Source organism: Mus caroli, unplaced genomic scaffold (genome assembly GCF_978045245.1).
Source record: "Mus caroli unplaced genomic scaffold, Mus_caroli_1 scaffold_8, whole genome shotgun sequence".
Classification (NCBI taxonomy): domain Eukaryota; kingdom Metazoa; phylum Chordata; class Mammalia; order Rodentia; family Muridae; genus Mus; species Mus caroli.
The window spans coordinates 17143431-17167472 of NW_028227263.1; the positions used below are offsets into that span (position 1 = coordinate 17143431).

The 24042-nt window shown below is 44.5% G+C and overlaps 1 protein-coding gene and 1 pseudogene across 3 annotated transcripts in view; one reads left to right on the forward strand and one right to left on the reverse strand.

The window, feature by feature from the left end:
• The window catches only part of Inpp5f (inositol polyphosphate-5-phosphatase F), an 87914-nt gene extending 78799 nt beyond the window's left edge, over positions 1-9115 (reverse strand). Inside the window, exons 1-2 of one of the 3 annotated variants that reach the window (XM_029480074.2) lie at positions 8784-9109; positions 8033-8094 (exon numbers count right to left, since the gene is read on the reverse strand). Coding sequence is in view for 2 of the 3 variants with exons in the window: in XM_021166953.2 (XP_021022612.1) it covers positions 8784-8880 (97 nt within the window). In the remaining variant the exon portion in view is untranslated. Of the gene's footprint in view, positions 1-8032; positions 8095-8783 lie in introns of all 3 variants that reach the window. The other 2 variants (XM_021166953.2, XM_085841270.1) reach the window with 2 other exon arrangements.
• A 10179-nt stretch (positions 9116-19294) lies between these two features.
• Positions 19295-19612, forward strand: LOC110299506 (alpha-ketoglutarate dehydrogenase component 4 pseudogene; annotated as a pseudogene).
• Positions 19613-24042: the final 4430 nt, after the last annotated feature.

A 24042-nucleotide genomic window follows, 5' to 3' on the forward strand; every position in this document is an offset into this window, starting at 1 on the left:
AGGTGAAGGAACTTCGTAGAATTAAACCAAAGAACTTCTTCCCATTTTATTAGGAAGAAAACAGATTCTCCCAGGGGATGGGGTAGGAACCACTTAGACCTCAAACCTCAAGACCCAAATTAATGAGCCAGGCAAGGTGTTCTCAGCACTCCATTTCCACTAGCCCCAGCACTGGGAGGGCTGGAAAGGGAACCAGAGGCAGTGTTGTCCCCTGGTACTCACTGAGTTCAAGGACAGCTAGGGCATAGGAGGCCCTATGTCAAAACAAAAAACTCAGATCAAATCTTGCATATAACTATGTGCTAAGGCTCTATGCTAGTATCCGTCTCTAGAACCCTGTGTGTCTCCCGCGCAAGCCCACACATCCTGCTGGTCTGGTAGCACACCGACTCATCTTCCTACTTTGGCACAGACTGGGTAGACAGCCTCCAATCAGTACACACTTCTGTTTAGTTTGAGACTGGTTCTCCTGCCACACGCAGGAGCCTCAAACCCCTAAGTATCAGAGGATGACCTTGAACTCCTGATCTTCCTGCCCCCTACCTCCCAAATTCTAGGCTTACAGGTTTGCACCACCATTTTATACTGGGTTTTATGCAGTACTAAGGATAGCACCCAGTTTTGTGCATGCTAGGTATGAATTCTACCAACTGAGTTATATACATCTCCAGGCCCTAAGCAACACTTTAAAAAGACTAAATGACATCACACGTAATTCAGAAGAATGAATATATATATATATATATATATATATATATATATATGTGTGTGTGTGTGTGTGTGTGTGTGTGTGTGTGTGTATGTGTGTATACATATACATATATATAGTGTAGGTGTGTGTGTGTGTATAAAAAATGCTAAATTAAATGGGAGAGGGCTTCTTCAAGAAATGAAAGGACTTGAAAGTTACAAGGGGCCTTTAATCCCAGCACTCGGGAGGCAGAGGCAGGCGGATTTCTGAGTTCGAGGCCAGCCTGGTCTACAAAGTGAGTTCCAGGACAGCCAGGGCTATACAGAGAAACCCTGTCTCAAAAAACAAAAAAAAAAAAAAAAAAGAAAGTTACAAGGGGAAATGCCACAGCTCTAGAAATGAGTCCAAGAAGGCAGGCTAACACACCCACCACCAACCATCCTCAGAAACTCTTCAGTGTGCCCACCACAACCTTCCTAGCAAAGACAGGTGCCTTGGGCTCAGCATAGGGAGAAGAATGTTTGTATCTGGCATAAAAGTCATGATGATGTGAACCATCAGGAATCTTATACTAACACATACTCTCTCTCTCACACACTCTCTCTCTCACACACGCACACACACACACGTTTAACATTACAGTATATTACAGTCAGATGTTAAAGTTATCTAGTGAGATATATTAGTGTTACATAAATTATAAAACTTAAACGTCTATATTACTTTTACTTTTTTTTTGGGGGGGGGGGGGTGTTCTTCGAGACAGGGTTTCTCTGTGCAGCCCTGGCTGTCCTGGAACTCACTCTGTAGACCAGGCTGGCCTCGAACTCAGAAATCCTCCTGCCTCTGCTTCCCAAGTGCTGGGATTAAAGGCCACCACGCCCGGTCCATGTTACTTTTAAAAGGTAAAAAGATGTCTGGAAAGAATAAGATTCGGTAAACAAACTAGTATATCTTGATATATCTTACCATTAAGTTAAGGAAATGTAAGAGTAAATTTGAAAGAACATGAAATTAAAATAAGTTTTTGGAATTTGCTGCTTTTTTTTTTAATATCTCACACATATGTGTATGTATGTGTATGAAAGACAGGGTCTCACTAAGTAGCTCTTGCTGGCTGGCCTGGAATTCACAGAGATCTGCTTGCCTCTGCCTCTCAAGTACCAGGATTCAAGGTGTATGTACCACACCTGTCTTAATATAATATAATGTTTATATATATGACATAATTTTTATATATAATTCTTTGAGAATTTAATAAGATGTATTTTCACCATATTCACCCTCCACTCCTCCCCACATCCTCGTGTTTTTCAGATAGGGTTTCATGTGGCTGACAATAGTCTTGACTTCTAACCTTCCTGCTTCCACCTTCCAAATTCTAGGTTTAAGACATGTGAAAATAATTTAAGAGAAAACATTCCAAGGGACCTAAAATCCACCTGTGTTTCTCAACTAGCTTTACCAAGGAAAATAATGGCAGGATTTTTTTTTTTTTTAATGAATGGACACAGTTCCCTTAAGGGTCATCTGCAAAATGAGTCATCCTACAAAGCATGCAACTGAATTAACACTGCCTGTGTGTTTTGAGTACTATAATGCTGGATGCTCAACATTTTGCCTCACTTTTAAAACACTAGTTATACATTATCACTTATATATCACTACCAACTAGAAATAACATTTCCCCTATTTTGATCAACAGCCTTTGGTTCAAGGGTTCTCAGTTCACTTACGGCCACTGACACATGATCACAACTGAGATCAGCTAACAAGTCATGATTTATCAAAGGCTCTGTGATATCACTGTTACCTCCCAGGCTTGTATAAACAAGGCTAGACTTTAAAGAGTTATGTTTTAAAACATTTGAACAGGAAAAGAACAATCTATATAAATAGACACACAGAGATAGCAACACAGGCTGTAAAGGCCTAACACACTTAAATCCCCATAAAGCCACACCAAAATGAGCACATACTGAATCAACAGTACAGGAGGACTGGCTTGATTTTCCAATAGTCTAGTGTCTGTGTCCAAAGACAAGAGCCTACTCCATCATTAAGTCCAAGATCAAAATCAGCGAAAGCAACCTTTGTGGCAGAAAGGCCAGGGCCAGGGAACAATAAAGCGTCTGTGTGTCCCACTTAATGTCATTTAAAAAGAAAACAGATCTACAGAACTTCACAACTTTCCAAGCTGGACCCCCCACACACACCCCCCTCAATGAGAAATGAGCACAGGACCAATGTTCTAGTCTCTATTTAATCCTCCCAACAAGCCCTTTGATGCTCAAACTATACAAGGTGAACAGGGACGATAGTTATTTCAATATGACTCCAGCAGATACCTTATGAGGGACATATACTAGCAATCTATACACAAGTGCATTCTCCTTCCATGTGAGAGCTGTGCTAGCTGGGAGGCCCATGATGCCGGGCTTCTTGGAGAGCATAATGCAGCCAGATTCCTGAAGGACCACACCGAGGTCACCGAGGTCTGCCACCTGGCAGCTCTACCCTGTGCCAGTCTTTTCTCTCTGGCCACTCCTTCCTCAGTGTCCTGGCTTGATGATACTCTCCTAGAACCAAGTCAGAATACAAGTATCTAGGAATCAGGGATTAAAAGCAAAAATTCCTCCAGCTTTAAAGGTTGTTCCTTCCCCTTCCAACTCTATCTCTGCTCTGTGTACTCTAAAAGGTTGCCCTGAAACTGGATCTAGGATTCCTGCAAAGCTAGCCTAAGAGAGGTTTCACGTTGCCCATCCTAAGTTCCTACCCAGTGTATATCAATGTCTCCTCAAAGATCTGTCCCATGATCTATCCCCTTCTTCTACTGCAAACGCTCTAAAAACCCAAGAGAAACCTGAAACACTGGCACTGGCTGGAAAGGCTATTACATAACAACATCATGGAGTTTCTTATAGCTACATAAACTAATTTTGCAGGAAATGAGGTAAGGCAGGCACAGGGACAAAAGCAAATGAGAAGCCCCTACTATCAGCCCGTGACCTTTTTCCTTAGTGTGCGGGCTTTGACATGTGAGGGGCTTCTTATTCCCCTATAGGTTACATCACAGCGATGGAGGTGCCTATCAAATATAAACCTTACAACCTTGTAGTCAACAAGGTAGAGAGACATTATAAAACAACAACGTCAGTGCTGAAGAATGTGGCTTTGAAGGCATACACTGGACTAGGCGCCTTGGCTCTCTTTCTCCAAGAATTTGGACAAATTATTCCTCTATGCTTCAACGTCCTCATCTACAATCATAGACTAGTAACAAATCTATCCTCAGAGTTTTACTGCGAGAAGAAACTGAATGAGATATATAGTCCATCAGAACACAGAACTCAGAAAATGCTCCACAGGTAAAAGGCTGTTATTGTAAGCTGGTATTAATCTTGGGTGAAGATGCAAAAGACAAGCTAGTGAGCCCAACTCCCACCTTATTAACATTAGACTACATAGGGTAACAGAAATAGTACAGAATATAAATCCAGTGTCTTTTAAAAAGAAATTAAAGACTAAAGACACTAGTAAACCTGGTTACAACAATAATATAAATGACTAGGATGCCAGGCATGGTGGTTTATGCCTATAATCCTGGCACTCAGGAAACTGAGGCAGGAGGATTAGGAGGAATTCAGGGCCAGCCTGAGCTAAATGAGATACTGTCTTTAAAAAAAAGTTAGTTGTTTTGTTTTGTTTTTAAGTAAAATGACAGAACACAAAATAGTAAGCAAACTAAATAGAGTTTCACACAATGTAAAAAGAATATATGTATTTCAATATATATTTCTCAAGAAATACATATTCCATGTAGATTTCAATTCCATAATAATCTCTCATTTTAAAGTTGGGTTAATTTGACAGTGAAAACTAACTTCAGGCTGTCACAATGGTAAGGTTATTGGGTGAGGGGATTTCTGCTAAGCCTGAGCCTGAGCCTGAGGATCCGCAAAGTGGAAGAACCAAATGGGCCCACAAGTTGCCCTCAGATCTCCACAAGTACAAAGCAACATGTGTATACATGCCCCTTCCCCCCCAAAATAAAAATACAATAATTTGATTGTCAAAACTGTAAGAGGAGCAAGAAAACTTTGTGTGGATTCTGATAACTAGTAGTCCCTCGGGAAAAGAAAGAAAGAAAAGAAAAGAAAAGAAAAGAAAAGAAAAGAAAAGAAAAACAAATGTCCACTGCTAGTCACCATTTAAAGGTTCATTTTGCTACACACAGACTATATGCTTATAAATGCTGTGTGTACAGCACGTGATCTGAGATCGTTCATGGTCACTCAGTCTCAGAATAAATTACATAACACTGCCCCTTCACACAAAGCTGAAGACTGGAAGAAGTTCTAAAATGGAAAAGACTGCATAGCTACTCCCCAAAATATATTGTATTATATTCTTTTTTAATTTGTTAAACTACAATCCTCTTAAAATATATATTTATTTTTCAATTAACACACACAGTATTTTGTTTTTTGTTGGTTTTTGTTTTTTGGGTTGTTTTTTTTTTTACATTTTCTGTTGCTTTCTCTCCCTCCTCATCCCCACCATACCTCTGGTCTTCCCTTCCCCTCCCCCCTCATTCCCACCATGCCCCGTTCTTCTCTTAGCCCACCTCCCAGAACCTCTTTTCTACACCAACATCACACATGTCACATTACCCTGCCCTTCTTCAACTCCCTTTTTTCCTTCTCCCGGTTTCCTTTCGGTTAAACTATAATTCCTAGTGTCTGACTCTCTTAGTGTCAGTTAAATTCTACTCTCTGGAGAGTACACAGCATACGATCACTTTCCTGAGAGAAGTTAAAACAAGCTAAATACTTTTTTTCTGGTGTTTCTTAACTTGCAATTGTGATAAGCATCTAAAAATAAGTAAAAATCAATGCTTTACAAAAATATAACAGACTACTCACCACTGTTAGGAAAATAAAAACAAATATTTATACTATTTAAAAAAATTAATATTGTCAAAAAATAAGGAATCCTATCTCACATACACACACTCTCACACACACACACACACTCACACACCCATGGGTGGGGGAGCAGATGCTGGTGTATCAGAGGAAAAAAATACAAGTGTAAATTCTCACATTTCTTGAACTGTTGATTCTCCACCCTATTAAATAAATTTTTGGGTTTTTTTGTTCTGTTTTGAGACAGAACCTCTCAATTATGTAGCTCTGGCTGTCCCAAATTCCGTTATGTAGATTAGGCTGGCCTCAAACTCACAAGAGACCTACCTGCCTCTGCCTCTTGAGTGTTGGGATTCAAGGTGGTCACTACCACTCTTTTTTTTGTTTTGTTTTGTTTTTTGTTTTATTTTTCGAGGCAGGGTTTCTCTGTATATCCCTGGCTGTCCTGGAACTCACTCTATAAACCAGGCTGACCTAGAACTCAGAAATCTGCCTGCCTTTGCCTCCCAAGTGCTGGGATTAAAGGCATGTGCCACCACTGCCTGGCTTGGTCACCTCCACTCTTGCCTGAATAAATCCCTTAAAAAGAGTGATTCAGCTAGGTGGTATAGGTCACACCTGTAATCCCAAAACTGAGGAGGAGGTAGAGGCAAGAGTATTGTTGAATTTGAGACCAGCTACAGTCAGTTTTAGGCTAGCCTAGGCTACACAGCAAGATGGGAAAGGGGGGGGGGAGACATCAAAATTGGGCCTAAATCATCTTTTTTTTTTTCACAGCAATAATTTAAGTGTGAGGAAACTTAGTGTTATATTTAATTCAGGTTAACTCAATCATGAAGTATGTTCTGTATCAAACACGCTTTAGCCCAGAGACACCAGAATTAGTAAAGCAAGGCTTGTGCTGAGGAGTCCTGTGTCCACTGGAGAAGACACAAACTATCACCACATAATATATAGGGAGGGTTATAACCGCAATGTGTACAAAGTACACAAAATGTCAAGAAAGAAAATAAATGTGACCAATAACTGCCCCATGGATGAGGGCCAGACTAGCCCAGGGCAGACGGCCTTGAATATGAGTCTTACAGAGTGAAGTAGGCAGGAGGGGGACAGAAAGTCACAGGGATTCCAAGCTACAGAAGTGGTTATTTTAACCTTAAATATCATTATCACTTTTTTTTCCCTGATTATCTCCAGGAAAAAGAAAACTTCCTGTTTCTGGTCATTCAGTGTGTAAAAATCACAATCCCAGCACTGGTTGGTCCTATAACACCACTTGTAATACAAAAACAAAAGCAAAACAAAATAAACTTGGTCAGAAGTCTATTCGGCTCTTGAATAACCAAGATGAAAAAAAAACTAAAGATTTTAACTCTGTCACTTCAAACAACAGCAACACTCACCACAAAGAGAAGACAATGTTCAATAAAGAGAATTTGAAATAACTCTGTATAAATTAAAAAAAAAGACCTAAACAGCATTCAGATCAATTAAATATTACTAAAATAGCTGTACTTGGGATCTTAAATACTGGATAGGTTAAACTATTCAATAATTACAGGATACTTCATGTACTCAGCTTGAACATCTAAGGCTTGCAATGGCCTGTTAAATCTGAACTACGATGGCCTCTGCCTTCCTCTAGGCGCTACCTACGTATGTGGGTGATGGGATATGTATCTACGAAATGAGATAAACTGAACTGAGAAGCTATACCAAACTTTTGATAATGGCGAAAAGTTTTACATTTGCTCTCTGATACGAACTTTGGACAAACAAAGGCAGCCCAAACCTCATAGCTAGCTCCAGGAAAGGCCCGGCTAAGCTTTCTGCTTGAGGAAACTGACCTGCGGATATGAAAAGTCCTGTCTGATGAGCTGAGAAGGACTCCAAGCTCCCTCCATTTATGCATTCCAGCTGCCAGGAATTTGGCCCGTGGGACTTTTACAGCCAAATTCCCCCCTGCTTTACGCCTCACGAGGGTGGCAGGCTAGGAAAATGGTCGGATTAGGATAAAGAGGCCCATCATCTATTCCAAGGTCACCAAAAGTCTTACTGTGGCCACGGTAGTGCCTCCATTCTGAAAAGAGGAAATAAAACACAGCGGCAAGAAAATACAACCAGAGCCATATTTCTGAAGAAGAAAAAAGTTGTTCTTCACCGCTCTTGCAGAGTAACTTTGCAGGTCTCCGTAAGGACACAATGGACACTGCTGAAAAGTGTCACCAAACCACTCCACTCTCTGGGATCTCACACTTCTCTCCTCACTTGAGAAAGAAGATCCTGACCCTACTCCTTCAGGCTGCTGTGGGGATTGGCACTAAGCCACTAAAGGACCTGTCCTCAGAAGCCATCCCATAAGAGGTAACAAGATGACTAAAAAGCTCCCTTGAAGTTATTCTACTGGATTTACTCAAGGAACGCAGGAAAACGTCCAATGCCGTGGCTCGTTCAAGAGTTCCAGTCTCACTTTTCCTAAAGTAAAAAAAAAAAAAAAAATGTTGACCAATGAAGAAAAAAAGCACTGGGGAACTAAGTAGAAGCTGCCCAAACTCCTCAGAGCGATAACTGACCGCAGCTGTCTGAGAACAGGAGCTGCTGTTTAAGCCAACTAACTGCAAACAAAGTTTTCTAAAGCAAACTGATGGCTGGAGACTTTGACCTCTCCTAACTGTGTGTGACAGACATCCAACACGACTTCTTCTCGAAAATGGCAATTCAGACACTAGTTTTCGATCAAGTCCTGTGAGGTAACCGTCCTGAAGTCACTCTTTAATAAGTCACCGGGAACAACTCAAGGATGTCAACAAGGAGCGTCCCGCAGAAGGTTCCACTGAACTGATGGGACTGGAACCCAGAACTTCCCACGCTGGACCGTGAGAAGACGCTGCAGGTGGAGGCCTACGAGGGGTTCATAAGGGACCCTATCCCCGCACCCCAGGCCCCAGATACTGGAGGAGGTGCACTAAAGGGGGTGACCGGCCTTCCCCGCCTCCCCGAGGCAGGAGGACTCCCCGAAGCGGCGGCCGCTCCCCTCAGGACTAGCGCTGACATCCCCAGGCGTCCCGCCCAGCCTCGCGATCCCTGGTCCGGAGGGGCCGGGCCGCGCCCCCCGCGCTCCGGCTGGCCCGCGCGCCCCACCCAGCCCGCGCCGCGCGCCTCACCCGGTCGGAGCTGCAGGCCGCCGTCGCGCCGGCTGCACCACAGGGCACGCTCGCCCTGCTGCAGGATGTAGTGGTCCTTGGCCTGAAAGAGCTCCATGCCGGCCCCACGCGCTCAGGGAGGCGGCGGTCCCCCGGCCCAGGCACGGCAGCGGCCCGCCCTGGAGCGATGCTGGAGTCCTCCTCCACCGCCACCACCAGAGTCCGTGCCTCAAGGAGACTCCGAGGACCCACCCCACGGAAGAACAGAGTAGGGAAGCACTCGGGGGCCTGACCCGCGGGCCAAGAACACGCTTGGGCGGCCGAGGCCCGGGAGGCCTTTCCCCCCTCCCCCCACAACTCCTGTACCTAGGCCCCGCCCCCTACCCTGAGACTCCACCTCCTACAGTTCATCCTGGCTCCCTCTAGACTCCGCCTCCTCCCAGGTTCCTCCCCTCGGCGTGCAACTTTCCCTCCTATAGTTCCTCCCCTCTGCCTTAGGCTCCGCCCTTGCTCAGGCTCCTCCTCCGACCGTCCGACTCCGCCTCCCTCTGTAGTTCTCCGAAAGCCCTCCTAGGCCCCGCCCTGGTCCCGCCCACGAGTGTCTGGCTCAGCCCTCTCCCAGCCTGTGTCTCAATCCTCTTTCTCCTTTCAGCTCTCGCCGCGCCTCTTTCAGTTCCTCCCTCTCTGTCTATAGCCTCCACTCCTCTGCCTCTCCCACTCGCCGGCCTTCTTACCAGCTGCGACCTCAGGCAGACCCGGAGCCTAAATCTGGTTATACTGGCTCGACGCCCTTTATGCAGCCATTTCTTGATCTTTCCCTGATGTGCAAGCCGGTCCTTCATTCCTTCCATTAGCTCCTAGAAAAGTCTGGTCAAGTCCCCGAATCCACCTGACATTCCTTCCTTCTCAGAGTACATTTACCCCTAGTCTGAGCGAAGACCAAACCAAGCCCAGAAGTACAGCCATGGTTGTCTCCAGGGTTCTACCAAGTTGGCACTCGGCTGAGCAGAGGCCGCTCTGTTTTGGCGTTTCCTATTAGAACCTGGACACCAGTAATCATTTAGTAAATGCACATTAGTGGAGATGTGTCTCCACAGAATACACACTTAGAGTTAGCTGGGCTAGTGAGGAGAAGGTACAGCAAAGTCTGAGAAGCCGGCCCACAGGAAGTCAGTAAAAGGGGCGTCACTCAGAGATGGTAAAATGGCCAGGTGTCAGTCTGAACCAGAAAGATTTAGAGAAAAAGCTTCCAATTCTAGACCTATCTCCCAGTCTCCAGACTTTGGGTCTGTCTTGTTGTGTGTGATCTTGGGACAATTTTAGTCTCTATTGGTTGAATTTGTGACCTTTATTACACTCTTAGGCTCCCAATTCTGTATGTTCCTGCCTTCCTTTAAAGCAATCTTTTTTTTAAAAAAAGAGGCCTAAGGGCTGGAGAGAGGCTGGGTGGGTCAAGAGTACTTTGCTACTTTTGCAGAGGACCTCGGCTCAGTTCCCAGCACCTCCAGGGTAGCTCACAACCAACTGTGATTGGACGCTTCTTCTGACCTCTGTTCCTGTATGTGTGTAGTGCAGAGGCTCATAAATATAAAGTAAATGGTGCTGGTGCTGGTGGTGCTGGTGGTGCTGGTGGTGCTGGTGCTGGTGGTGTTGGTGCTGGTGCTGCTGGTGCTGCTGGTGCTGCTGGTGCTGCTGGTGGTGGTGGTGCTGGTGGTGCTGCTGGTGCTGCTGGTGCTGCTGGTGCTGCTGGTGGTGGTGGTGCTGGTGGTGGTGCTGGTGCTACTGGTGCTGGTGGTGCTGGTGCTGCTGGTGCTGCTGCTGGTGGTGGTGCTGTTGGAGCTGGTGCTGGTGCTGCTGGTGCTGCTGGTGCTGCTGGTGCTGCTGGTGCTGCTGCTGGTGGTGGTGCTGCTGGTGGTGGTGCTGTTGGAGCTGGTGGTGGTGCTGCTGGTGGTGGTGCTGTTGGAGCTGGTGGTGGTGCTGCTGGTGCTGCTGCTGGTGGTGGTGCTGTTGGAGCTGGTGGTGGTGGTGCTGCTGGTGCTGCTGCTGGTGGTGGTGCTGCTGGTGCTGGTGGTTTTTGTTGTTGTTTTTCTTTAAAAGCCTAAGATACCACAAAGGATGTGATACTTTTAACCTTTTGCTCAAATGAAATTGAGAGGTCTCCAAAAACAGGGAGGAGCTCTTATTACTGATCATACTACTCTCACTGCTGAATTTCCACAGCCCATCCAATGTCTCATGACCACAAGACGTCCTGGGATCTTTCTCCCTAAGCTCAGTGTCTGGTGGCTGCTCCAGACAACCCACCGTAAGAGTGGTGGCTACTCTATCAAATACGATGTGATTTGGGCAAAGGTTATGTGATGTTTTGTATGTGCTCAGCCCAGGGAGTGGCACTATTAGAAGGTGTGGCTCTGTTGTACTAGATGTGTCACTGTGGGTGTGGGCTTTAATACCCTAGTCCTAGCTGCCTGGAAGCCAGTCTTCCACTAGCAGCCTTCAGATGAAGATGCAGAACTCTCAGCTCTGCCTGCACCATGCCTGCCTGGATGATAATGAACTAAACCTCTGAACCTGTAAGCCAGCCCCAAGTAAATGCTCTTCTTTATAAGACTTGCCTTGGTCATGGTGTCTGCTCACCATGTAGTAGTGAAACCCTAAGGCAGGTAATGACAGTAAAAAGTTTCAATAGAAACTTAGAAAATTAAATCAACTGCAGATTAATTGTTGAATCCAGGCATATGTTGACTTTCTTCAGCAAACACGAGTAGTGAGAACATTCTTTGAAGACAGTATGTCTTAAAAATGATTTCATTATTTATTTAAAAATCACATTAAACAAGCCTGTTTAAAATAGACTAAGCCAGTCATGATGGTGCATGCTCAAAACCCCAACACTTAGGGGGTAAAGGCAAAGAGGGTCAGAAGTTCCAAGCTATGACTCTAGCTGCATATGTATCAAAAGATGGCCTAGTAGGCCATCACTGGAAAGAGAGGCCCATTGGACATGCAAACTTTATATGCCCCAGTACAGGGGAACGCCAGGGCCAAAAAGTGGGAATGGGTGGGTAGGGGAGCAGGGGTGGGGGGAGGGTATGGGGGACTTTTGAGATAGCATTGGAAATGTAATTGAGGAAAATACGTAATAAAAATTAAAAAATTAAAAAAAAGAAGTTCCGAGCTAGCCTGGGCTACATAAGACCATGTCTCAAAAATAAAAAATTAGTTAATTAAAACTTTTCCAAATGTTTTAAATCACTGGTTTCAACCATGTGGCTACTTCCTAGGATTGAAAGAAAATAAAACTTGAGACCTGTGATTCGTGTAATTTATGTCAAATAGCCCAAAGAGTTGTTTGTGAGCTTTGAAACCTGGGGCTGAGAACATAGCAGAACAGGCCAGGTGCCTGGGCAGTCTAAGTGTGGCACCCATCATTAAGACATTCCTGAGGCTGCTTAGCCATAAAGATAAAGAGAATGACATGCTGGACTGGCCCGTGCCTCCCTATCTCCCGCCCTTCTGACCTAAGTTAAATGTTAACAGGCTGCTGATGTTTAAATGAACCAATCATGTGAAACCACGCCAATTCCTCCCCCAGCCCCAGACCCTTTTCTATAAAAACCCCTAGCTTCCAAGCCTTGTGGTCGAATCCACTGTCTCCTGCATGAGATACATTTCGACCCGGAGCTCCGCCATTAAACTACCTCATATTTTTACATCAAGACGGTCTGCTTGTTGTGATTCTTGGGTGCACGCTGAATCAGGAGTTGAGTGGGGGTTTCCCCACTAGGTTCTTTCATTTGGAGGTCCCACCGAGATCTGCGTGACACCCAGGAACCTCGAAAGACCCCTTGGAGGTACGTTTGTTTTTGTGCGTCTTACATGTTGTCTAAGTGTGGCACCGCTGAATTTGTGTCTTGGTTTGTGAATTTGTGTCTTGTTTTTACAGTTCTGAGATTGTGGGTTCAAGTCCCACCTCGTGCCTTGGCTTTACAGGATCAGCTGGAAAACTTTTAAAACCTATCAATGCTTAGACCTCAGACCAACTGAAGAACTTAATTAGTGAAGGGCATTGGCACCAGTATTTTTTTTTTTAACTCAACCAAATGAATGTAATGTGCACCTAATGTTGTTAATGTAATAATTCCACTATTTGGAATGAAATTAATTGGAAAACTGCCAGACGGTCTGGTAAACACAGCAGTTACTCTTTAATATCATTGTATGAGATTGGGTACCTATAAATCCAGACCTAGCACTCAGTAAGAGAGAGGAAACCCTGGGAAAATGATACTCCCGTTATCTGTCTGACTCAAAAGCATACTGCTCTCTCCTTTGGGTTCTGAACCCACATTGAGCCCTGGGCATAGGGCAGTGGGAGAAAAGGGGCAGTACTTTGATCCTCAGGCAGATCTCAGCAAGTCCCTGCCACAGCTGACTTCCCTTCACCTTAGACTTTGTGACCCTTGAATCTTGCAGAGTTCCTGACCCCTGCCTGACCTGTTCACGCTTGGCCTATTGCTATTTTCGAACCTTCATCCATCTCTTCCAACGTGTTGATTCAAAGCCTCCTGCTCTGCTTGTTACCAGGGTTACAAAGGAAGTAGTTCCTGCTGTCCCAGGTTTTGAACAGCAATGACCATTTTACATGTCAGTTACCTTTTTTACATGTATGGTTATAATTTAATTGTTTCAATTGTTTGTTCATTTGTTTGTTTGTTTGTTTGTTTGTTTTTCAAGACAGAGTTTCTCTGTATAACCCTGCCTGTCCTGGAACAGATCTGCCTGCCTCTAACTCCGAAGCACTGGGACTAAAGGCATGTGCTACCCTGCCTGGCTTATTTTGGGTATTTGAGACAGGGTCTCGCTATATATGTGGCCTGTAACTCAATACCTAGACCAGGCTTGGTTTTGAACTCACAAAGATTTGACTCTGCCTCCCAAGTACTGAAATGAAAGGCATGTTCTACCATAACCCTGCCTTTCACTTTTATTTTTAACTGTGTGTTTGTGTGTGTGTGTGTGTGTGTGTGTTAGCGTGTGCACACGTGTATCTATGTATCCATATGTATATGTCTAAGTATGAGTGTGGATATGTGTATATAGGGAGTGCATATGAATCTGTTGCCCACAGAGGCTAAAAGAGGGTGTCAAATCCCCTGACACCGGGGAAGGGAATAGGGGACTTTCGGGTAGCATTTGAAATGTAAATGAAGAAAATATCTAATAAAAAATTGAAAAATTTTAAAAATTGAAAAAAAAATCCCCTGATGCAGGAGTAGCTGTGAATACCTGTAATTTTAATGTTTTCAAAGCTTGCTTTTAATAATGGTTCTTAAACGCTTTAACCTCCCTTCTGGCCCAACACCCACCAGAGACAGGGGAGAAGTAAAGCTATGGGGGAAGTGGACCTGTTCAGAAAGTGTTCTTTGTTTTGTTTTTTTTGTTTTTTTCGAGACAGGGTTTCTCTGTGTAGCCCTGGCTGTCCTGGCACTCACTTTGTAGACCAGGCTGGCCTCGAACTCAGAAATCCGCCTGCCTCTGCCTCCCGAGTGCTGGGATTAAAGGCGTGCGCCACCACGCCCGGCCAGAAAGTGTTCTTTGAAGCAAATCCAATCAGCGCTGTCAGGAAATCAACAGTTTAGTTCACAGGTCTGTAGCAGCAGCTCAATCCATTCACAAATACTTCATAAGTATACCAAAAATCCTGTCTGGTAGATTTGGGATAGCAAACAGCAGTGGTGGTACAACCTAGCAGCAGAGACAGCCAGGCACAAGTCAGCAGGAGGAACCAGGACCAAGAGGAACACCAGGAGAAGTTCTTTGTCATGCCTCTTTCAGTGAAGCAAAGATCGGCAAAGACTCAAGACCAAAAAGCATTGCAGAGCTAGCTCTACAAGCAAGCCTCTCTCATAGTGCATTGAGTCCTATTAATACTTTCTCCAAACATCACATGTCCTCCATGGGTCTTGCCTCACCATGTATCTTGCCTCGGCATGTGAGTCTGTCTTAGCAAAACTTCACTTAAGTCTGTATCAGCTGACATCACTCTGCCAATCAGCCTGAGTCCCAGGAAGCGGCAAGCCGCTGGCTGACACACTAGCAGAAGTTTTTTGGTTCGTTTCTTTCTCTGGAGTCCTGACAAATGTAGCTCAACTACACAATAGAAAGCAAACTAATGCATGTGTGTTGTTATCGAAGAATCCTTCATCACATGTCCTTTCATGTGCTTGCTTGAGCAGAACATCCTTTTACCGTGCTTGCTTCAGTGAGATGTTCCTTCACAATCTGCCTTAGGGAAACATCCTTTCACCTGTGTCCGCTTCAGGAGAGCACTCCTTCACGTGTTTGCCCCAACAAAACACCATCCAACACAACTGACCTTCCAAAGAACCCTCAAGTTTCCACTTTAAGTACCCCCACACACACACACACACGCATGCACGCATGCACGCATGCACACACACACAAAATTCAGGTGCCAAGGACCAAACTCAGGTCCTCTGCAAGAGCAGTGTGTGCTCTTAAATGCTGCTGAGCCACCTCTCAAATTTTCGTGTCCTTTTTTTAATTTAAAAAAAAAAATAGAGAATCCCTGCAGCATTGAAACCATCAAATGTGCACAAATGTATCCTGAAGTGGAAGCTCCTAGTTTCTTTGGAAAGTTGTTTATGCCAAATGATGTTTTGCTGGGGCACGCAGGTGAAGGGATGCCTTGCTAAAGCAGACAAGTGAAAGGCTGTTTCCTGAAGCAGACATGGGCGAAAGGATATTTTAATATCGCAAACATGTGGGAGGAGCTGTGATGAAGTGTAACTATGACTCCCACAGACAGTGGAAGATGAGCACTGAGCATTGCTTTGGTTTGCTCCACCTCACAATTTTTCACCAATGACATGCTTTACATAGCGTTGTTGAGCCCAACTCATGGTGATGCCACCATTGAGAGAAACTTGCCCAAGAACTGCTTTTGAGGTTCCTACAGCAGCTTGCCTCTTCTATTGCTGATTGGTGAACCTGGTGGTTCCTTCAAGATTGAACTACAGCTGCTGGTTTGTACCTGGTGTCTGCTTGCCAAAAGGACTAGCTGCTGGTTCGTGTGTGGTGACTGCCTAGAGGGCTGGTCTGCAGCTGCTGAGTCTTATTTGGTGTTTGCTCAGGACTGAACTGCTGCCTAAGAAGATGAGCTCACCCCTAAAGAACTATTGCTGAACAGGTCCACTTCCCCCATATCCTAATAACTTTTCTTTTCCACTACCTTTGCCGGTGGGCTAGAGGAGAGGTTGGACCCTTATTAAATGTAGATTGCAAAACATTTATGTCAACAGTATCTACACACTTAATTCTACCCAAATAAAAGTGGTACATAGGCCAGGCAGTGGTGGCACATGCCTTTAATCCCAGGCAGAGGCAGGCGAATTTCTGAGGCCAGCCTGGTCTACAGAGTGAGTTCCACAACAGCCATGACTATACAGAGAAACCCTATCTCAAAAAACAAAACAAAACAAAACAAAACAAAAAAAGCCGCGCATGACCCAACTCTGATAAAAATTTTGGACCTTCAAAGTCAGGTCCTTTTGTTTGTTTGTTTGGTTGGTTGGTTTGTTTGGTTTTTTTTTTTTTTTTTTTTTGGTTTTTCGAGACAGGGTTTCTCTATATAGCCCTGGCTGTCCTGGAACTCACTTTGTAGACCAGGCAGGCCTCGAACTCAGAAATCCGCCTGCCTCTGCCTCCCGAGTGCTGGGATTAAAGGCGTGTGCCACCACGCCCAGCTCGTTTGTTTTGGTTTTGTGGTAAAAGAAATCAAACCCTTGGCCATGACAGACCAGAACTCCACACATGAGCTATAAATGCAGTTTCTCAATGTTAGTGTTATTATTTGACACTGAGGTTTTTTTAAGTCTGATTAGACTTTGGTATCCTCTGGTGAAATTTGAGTTTAGCATCATTTCCTATCTCTCATTTATGCGTGTTCACAATCATGTACATCATATGTCTATGAGCACTTTTGCTTTTCTTTTTCCCTTCCTTAGATTTATTTATTTATTTTATGTGCACTGATATTTTGACTGTACGTATGTCTGTGTGAGGGTGTCAGATCCCCTGGAACGAGACTCACAGTTGTGAGCTGCCATGTGGATGGTGGGAATGAAAGTGGGTCCTCTGGAAGAGCAGCCAGTGCCCTTAGGTCTTATCTCCGTGTATGAAATATCCCAGTGGAGTGATTGGTTTTGTTTGGTTGTTTGGATTTGGGTTTGAGACAGTCTTACTCTACAGGCGAGGCCACCCTAGAACTCACTATGTTCCTCTGATGTCTCAAAATGCAGCTGTCCTCCTCACCCCAGACTCCTAGCTGCTAAGATCACAGGGGTGAGATGCCACAACGCGCAAGAATAGGTTTTTAATTTTGTTTTTACACATATTTTTCCTCCTCACCGGAAGCTAATTTCTTAGATCAGCGGTCTGATGGCTCCTTCCTTTGTTTGTTTGTTTCTTCCTTCCTTTTTTTGTTTGAGGTAGGATCTATGTCTCTGTGGATGGATGAACATATGCAGCAATCCCTAACCTCTGCATGATGAAATTATACTTGTATGTCTCCTTAGCTAAATGGTCAGAACAGATTAACTTTAGGGTTAGAGGTCCAAGACACAGCTGTGATGGGGGATGCTTTGGGTTTTGCGGTTGAGTGGTGGAGTTTTCTATTACCAGAGAAGTCACCCTCATCAGTGTAGACGATTGTATCTAATCCACAGGGAGCTGGCTCAGGACCAAAAAGGCAGAGGCAGAATGTAGGGAGCAGAGGAAGCCCTGAAGGAATATATATTATTGAGATGAGTGCAGCCAGGTGCAGTGCAGCCTCAGTCCCATGGAAATGCAAATTTTGTGAGGCACAGAGAGATGACAAAGCCTTCCTCTGATCCAAGTACATATGAGCATTTATGTTATAAATAATTGACCTAATAATAATATAGTTATTATAGTTATCAATAATAACTAATAATAATATAGTTATAATAATATAGTTAATATAGTTATTATTAGCCATAGCTTCCTCTTCCCAGATATGTACAGCCTGAGACTGCTCCCCTATAGAGACCTCCCACTGAGACGAGCTAGCCCCTACTCCTAGTAAACTATTTCATCTGTGTGAGTACATGGCACATGTGTGTGGGGGCCCATGAAATTGGGGAGAGTCAGATGCCTTAGAACTGGAGTTACATGTGGTTCTAAACTGCCTGCCATGGGTGCTAGGAACTGAACTCAGATCCTCTGGAAGTGCTCTTAACCACCGATCTATCTCTCTAGCCCCAGATCAAGTCTCACTATGTAGCCCAGGCTGGACTGAAACTTGATATGTAGACTGGGCTAGCCTTGCACTCACCAAGACCCTCTACCTTTGTCTTCTGATTGCTAGGATTAAAGGCAAATGCCACCACACCCAGGTATAGGCATAAATTTTTCTCAACCTCTCCTCTAGCCCACCATCCACCAGAGGTAGAGGAAGAGAAAAGTTATGAAGACATGGGGGAAGTAGACCTGTTTAAAAATAGTTCTTTGGTGGTGAGTCCAATCTTTGTTGTCAGGATATCAGCAGTTCAGTCCTGTAGCAAACACCAAATATGAATCAACAGCTGCAGTCCAGTCCTGCCAGCAGACACCACACATGAACCAGCAGCTGCAGTCCACTCCACTTGGCAGTCACCACACAGGAACCAACAAGGGCAGCTCAATCCATAAGAAACAGCAAGGCTCACCAACCTGCCCAAGGCCTTAGAAGTGGCAAGAAACCACAGGAACCTCACAAGAAGTTCTTTGTCGAGTTTCTCTCTAAGGTATCACTACAAGCAGAGCTCAGCAATACAATATAAGGCATACAAATACGTGCTTGTCTTTAGCGAAGAGGAGCAAGGTGAAACAAACAAAACCAATGCTTAGCTTCCACTGTGTGTGGGGTCATATTTATATTCCTCCATCATGCATCCTTTCATGTCTTTGCTTCAGCAGAACATTCTTTCACCTGTGTGCCCCAGCAAAACATCATTTGACATCACTGGCTTTCCAAAGAAACCAGAAGTTTACACTTCATCCAGCCTTATATGTATTTTCATGGATGCTATTGGTTTTGGTTCTCCACACAAACTAAAAATCACATGAATAAAGCCTGACAGAATGGAACATTAGGGAGGCAGAGGCAGAGAGATAACTGGGGTTTGCTGGCCATCAAACTTAGCTGAATCAGTAAGGTTCAGTCCATAGTCAGTGAGAGGCCTTACCTTGAAAAAGCAAAGCAGAGCACAGCAAAGGAAGATCTGTCTCTGGCCTCCGCAGTATAGAAACACAATTGCACCTGCATTCTACACACACAAAGCAAGGAGCTGAATACGTCTGTCCTCGCCCCGTACTTCACAGGTTGAAGAGCTACCCACATTAGAGAGAGGTTTAGGGGATGAGATCAGCGTCCTGATGAATGATGAGGGTTGAGCTTCCTTTAAACTTTGACTTATTAGAAAAACACAATAAGGCTCCTGCTCCGGGGTCACGATGGGCAGCAAGATGGCTCCCACCACCAGGGTCGTGCAGGTAGTGAAGCCACATGCTCCATTAATAAAGTTCCCTAACAGAAGAGACAAACCTAAACTCAGTGCCTCAGAAGCTTTGGGGTCTGCTGCGCTCCTCCCCCCAACTCCTCTGTCATTTCACAGCATTCTAAAGGAAGTACGTCCCCGGATTTACTGATGCGCCAGGGGCCACCAGACACTGCAGAAATTATAAAATCATTACCTCAGAAATACAGAAGGAAACCTATGTCTCAAGAGGAAATGGAATTTATCCAGTGTGGGGGTCCAGAGTGACCGTCATGGCTTCTGCTTGTCACCAGGCAGAAGGATTCGCTTTGCAATTGAGGACTTCCACAAAGTCAAATGAAAAGTCATACATTAAACAACCTTAATAAATATTCTGTAAGCAGAATGAAGTATAGAAACTCCAGGTGGTCACTTGTATCTTCTACGTTATGTATCTTGGTTAGCTGACCTGTACACTTATTAAAGTCTACATTTTTAAATGCTAAAAAAAAAAAAAGAAAAGAAAAACACAATAAGAAAGTCATCATCTGTGAGTGAAGAAACAGGTTCTCATCAGACCACAAGTCCACCAGCACCCGAACCTTGAACTTCCCGGAAGTATGAGGAATTTTCTGTTGTAGCTAAGCCACCCAGTCTCCAGTCTTTCTTTGTGATAGTGATTTACAATCATTATTTTCTCATGGTTTTGGCTGTTTAATCATAACCTCATAGACAACAGGAAATGGTTATAGGTCATTCTGAAGTGGTCTGATATATGTGTGTATGTGTATGTAGTATACACACACATACACACATATATATTTGTATTTATATAATATATAACATATATTTATATAGATATAGATACAGCACCCACCCAAATCAGTTCCCAGTACCCACCCAAATCAGGCAGCTCACAATTTCCTGTAACTCCAACTCCAGAGGGGTCCTCTATCCTCTGCAGGTACCTGCATATGCACATACTACACACACACACACACACACACACACACACACACACACACACACACACACTTGGAAAACATTAGACCAAAGGGGAATGTTGTTCATGAGGAGATTGTCATATTGGTTTTTAAGGGGAGTGGGAGGGGTGGATTTCTCCCTGTTTAACATGAAAGACCAGATTTTCCTCCCCTCTATTCTAAAGCTAATAAAAACTAGCAGGCAGATTTCTGAGTTCGAGGTCAGCCTGGTCTACAGAGTGAGTTCCAAGACAGCCAGAGCTATACAGAGAAACCCTGTCTTGAAAAAAACAGAAGAAGAAAGAGGAGGAAGAGGAGGAGGAAGAGGAGGAAAGGAAGGAGGGAAGGAAAAGAAGAAGAGGAGAGAAAGGAAGGAAGGAAAAGAAGAAGAGGAGGAGGAGAGGAAGGAAGAAGAAGAGGAGGAGGAGGAAGAGAAGGAGAAGAAGGAAGAGGAGGAGGAGAAGAAGGAGAAGAAGAGGAGGAGGAAGAAGAGGAGGAAGAGGAGGAGGAAGGTGGTCTTTATTAGCTGGCCAGCAATTACAATGGGTGTTCAGGATCCCAATAAAGCCCTAGATCTTTCTCATGGTGAGCTTTTAGGCACACACACACAAAAACCAAAACAAAACATGTCCTGGGTTGACATACTTCAGTTAACAAGAACAGTTAGCCAGAATGGGAACTACCAAAGCAAAACAGCAAGGTTAGTACATTTAGAGACTTTCCCAGAACTTTGATGGCTTCCCAGGGCTTTGATGGATTAGGTGTTTGTTCTCATTTGGCTGGTGGGGCTGTGTGCTGAGTTTTACAGCCTGAATGGTACCTGCATCATGGCTTCAGTTATGCTAAGGTCTAGAGGTCTCCTAAGGCCTGGAGCCCTGTTATAATTTTATTTTAAATATATAGGTGTTTTGTCTTCATGTATGTCTATGAACCATATGTATTCCTGGAACCCTTGAAGCCAGAAGAGGCTGTCAGATCTCATAGAACTGAAGTTACAAATGTTTGTAAGCACTGTCTTTTTAGATAGGGTTACTGTTGCTGTGAGGAACCACCATGACCATGAGCAGCTTTGAGAGGAAAGGGTTTATTTGGCTTATGCTTCAACATCACTGTTCATCATTGATGAACGCAGTCAGGACAGGAACTCAAACAGGACCTGGAGGCAGGAACCTCATGATGCAGAGAGAGGCCATTGAGAGGAGTGGCTTACTGGCTTGCTCCTCATGGCTTGCTCAGCTTGCTTTCTTGTAGAACCCAGGACTAAGCCAGGTGTTGTAGTACATACCTTTAATCCCAGCACTCCGGAGGCAGAAGCAGGTGGATCTCTGAGTTTGAGGCCAGCCAGGTCTACATAGTGAGTTCCAGGACACCCAAAGAAAGCTTGTCAGGAAAAACAAAATAAAACAAACAAACAGAACTACCTGCCCAAGGGTGGCCCCATCTACAGTGGACTGGGCCCTCTCACATGAATCAGTAGTTAAGAAAATGCCCTACAAATTTGCCAACACCCCAAGCTTATAAAGGGAGTTTTCTTTCTTTTTTTTTAAGATTTATTTATTTATTATATGTAAGTACATTATAGCTGTCTTCAGACACATCAGAAGAGGGCATCAGATCTCATTACGGGTGGTTGTGGGCCACCATGTGGTTGCTGGGATTTGAACTTCGGACCTTCTGAAGAGCAGTCAGGTGCTCTTACCCACTGAGCCATCTCACCAGCCCTAAAGGGAGTTTTCTAAACTGGCGTTCTGTCCTCTCTGGTGTCTCTAGCTTGTGTCAAGTTGGAGTAAAACTAGCCAGTCCAGTCACCATGTGGTGCTAGGAATCAAACCCAGGAAAATCAGCTAGTGCCTCCGCCCCCATTTTAAGGACAGATTCTCTCTACCTATGATATTGGCTGTACTGGGGGTTAGGAATTTAGCTCAGTGGTAGAACACTTTGCCTAGCAAATACAAGGCTCTGGGTTCAAACTTTTTTTTTTAATAAGCCAGGCAGTGGTGCTTTTAATTAATTAATGCTTTTAATCCCAGGACTTGGAAGGCAGAGGCAGATGAATCTCAGAATTCAAGGCCAGCCTAGTCTTCAGAGGAAGTTCCAGTATAGCCAGGGGGCTACAGAGAAACCCTATTATCTTGAAAAACAATAACAAAAACCCCAAACAAAACAAAGATTAAATAAACACAGCTTCCCTAGTTAAGTCCATTTGTGTATACCATTCCCCCAACACACACAAAGATGTTTATCACCTAAGGCTCTAGAACCTTTTGCCTGCAGACAAGAAATTTCAGGACAAGCTCTTTGTATTCATTCCTCATCCTGCTTGAGAGCTACAGCCCCTTCTAAGCTGTACGCCAGGCTTTTAAATGGAATAGATGGAGCAGAGTTCCCCGGTTTCTCAGCTCCAGCCGTTGCACGGTTTTTAATGTCTCCACTGACTGTAATTCTCACATAACTGATGGCCTGTCAGGGCCTGTACCGTCACAAGTCAGTAACAACTGTCCAAATGCCTTCTGCTGGATCGTTGTGGTTGAGGTTGGGTTTTTTTTTTTTTTGGTTTTTTTGTTTTTTTTTTCAACAATACTTTGCAGTGCCTCAGTAAGCAGCAGGGGAGGAGTGACTCTGGGTAGGAGGGTCTGCATATCCTTGGAAAAGCGGCTCGGCGGATTGATTTTGAGCCTGTTGTCTCTTCTACTTTAAGAAAATAATAGCATTGTATATATAGTGCGTGGACATCTTGTGAGAGTACCACTTAGAAGCAAAGAGCTACGAGGCCCCGGCTTTCCGATTTCTATTCCGTTCTTTTTCCCAGTGATTTGACAGCAATCCTTCATTGAGTCTGACGGGAGGGCGGGCGCTGGGCGCTCGGCGGGCGGGCGGGCGGGCGCTCGGGCAGGAGGGCGCTGAAGCAGTTGGGGTGGGATAACGCTGTGCTGGTGTGGGGGTGTTCGCTTGGCTCTGACCATGATCAAAGACTTGGGGGTGGGGTGCTGAGGGGGAAGGGCAAGAACAAACTGTGACTCGCCAAATTTCCAAGATGGTATTTTTAACTATGAGAGGAAACGAGGGAGCAGCTGAATAGAAAAACATGGCCTTTCCTTTCTTTCTTTCTTTTTTTTTTTTTTAATCTGAGACAAGCTCTCACTATGTAGTCCTGGCTGGCCTGGAACTCACTATGTAGAGCAGGCCGACCTAATCCATAGAGATCCACCTGCCTCAACCTCCACAGAGCCCATTTTTACATAATTAAAAATAATTCTTTAAAAATGAATATAATTTTAAATTCTTTAATCCTACAAAGTCCTGTGTATGTTTTTTAAATTTTTATTTCATTTTCCCCCTTTGATAACCATTGTCTTTTTGTAACACAATACTTACATGGGCCTCTTCTTGCAGGGGAGTGGGGAGCACTGTGGTTTCTCTTCTAGCTTCTTTTCCTGCTGTCTTGTAAAATCTAACCAAGCCACTGAGGGCTACTTCTTCTGGTAGGGGGCCTGACCTCTTTAGTGGGTGGGGAAATCAGTCCTTTCTGCAGGGAGAGGGAAAGGCCGGGTGGGCTGCTTGGCCCTTAACCGAGCCACTCTTGTCTTCAGCCCAGACATGTCTAGGGAAGGATTGGTGAGGTCTCAAGAAAGGTATTAACAAAATGTGAACCGTAAACTATTCAATTTGGGGAGTTTATATGAACAACTGCAGACCAGTGTCTGGACTTTTCCCTCCTCTGTGATTTTCTGACTG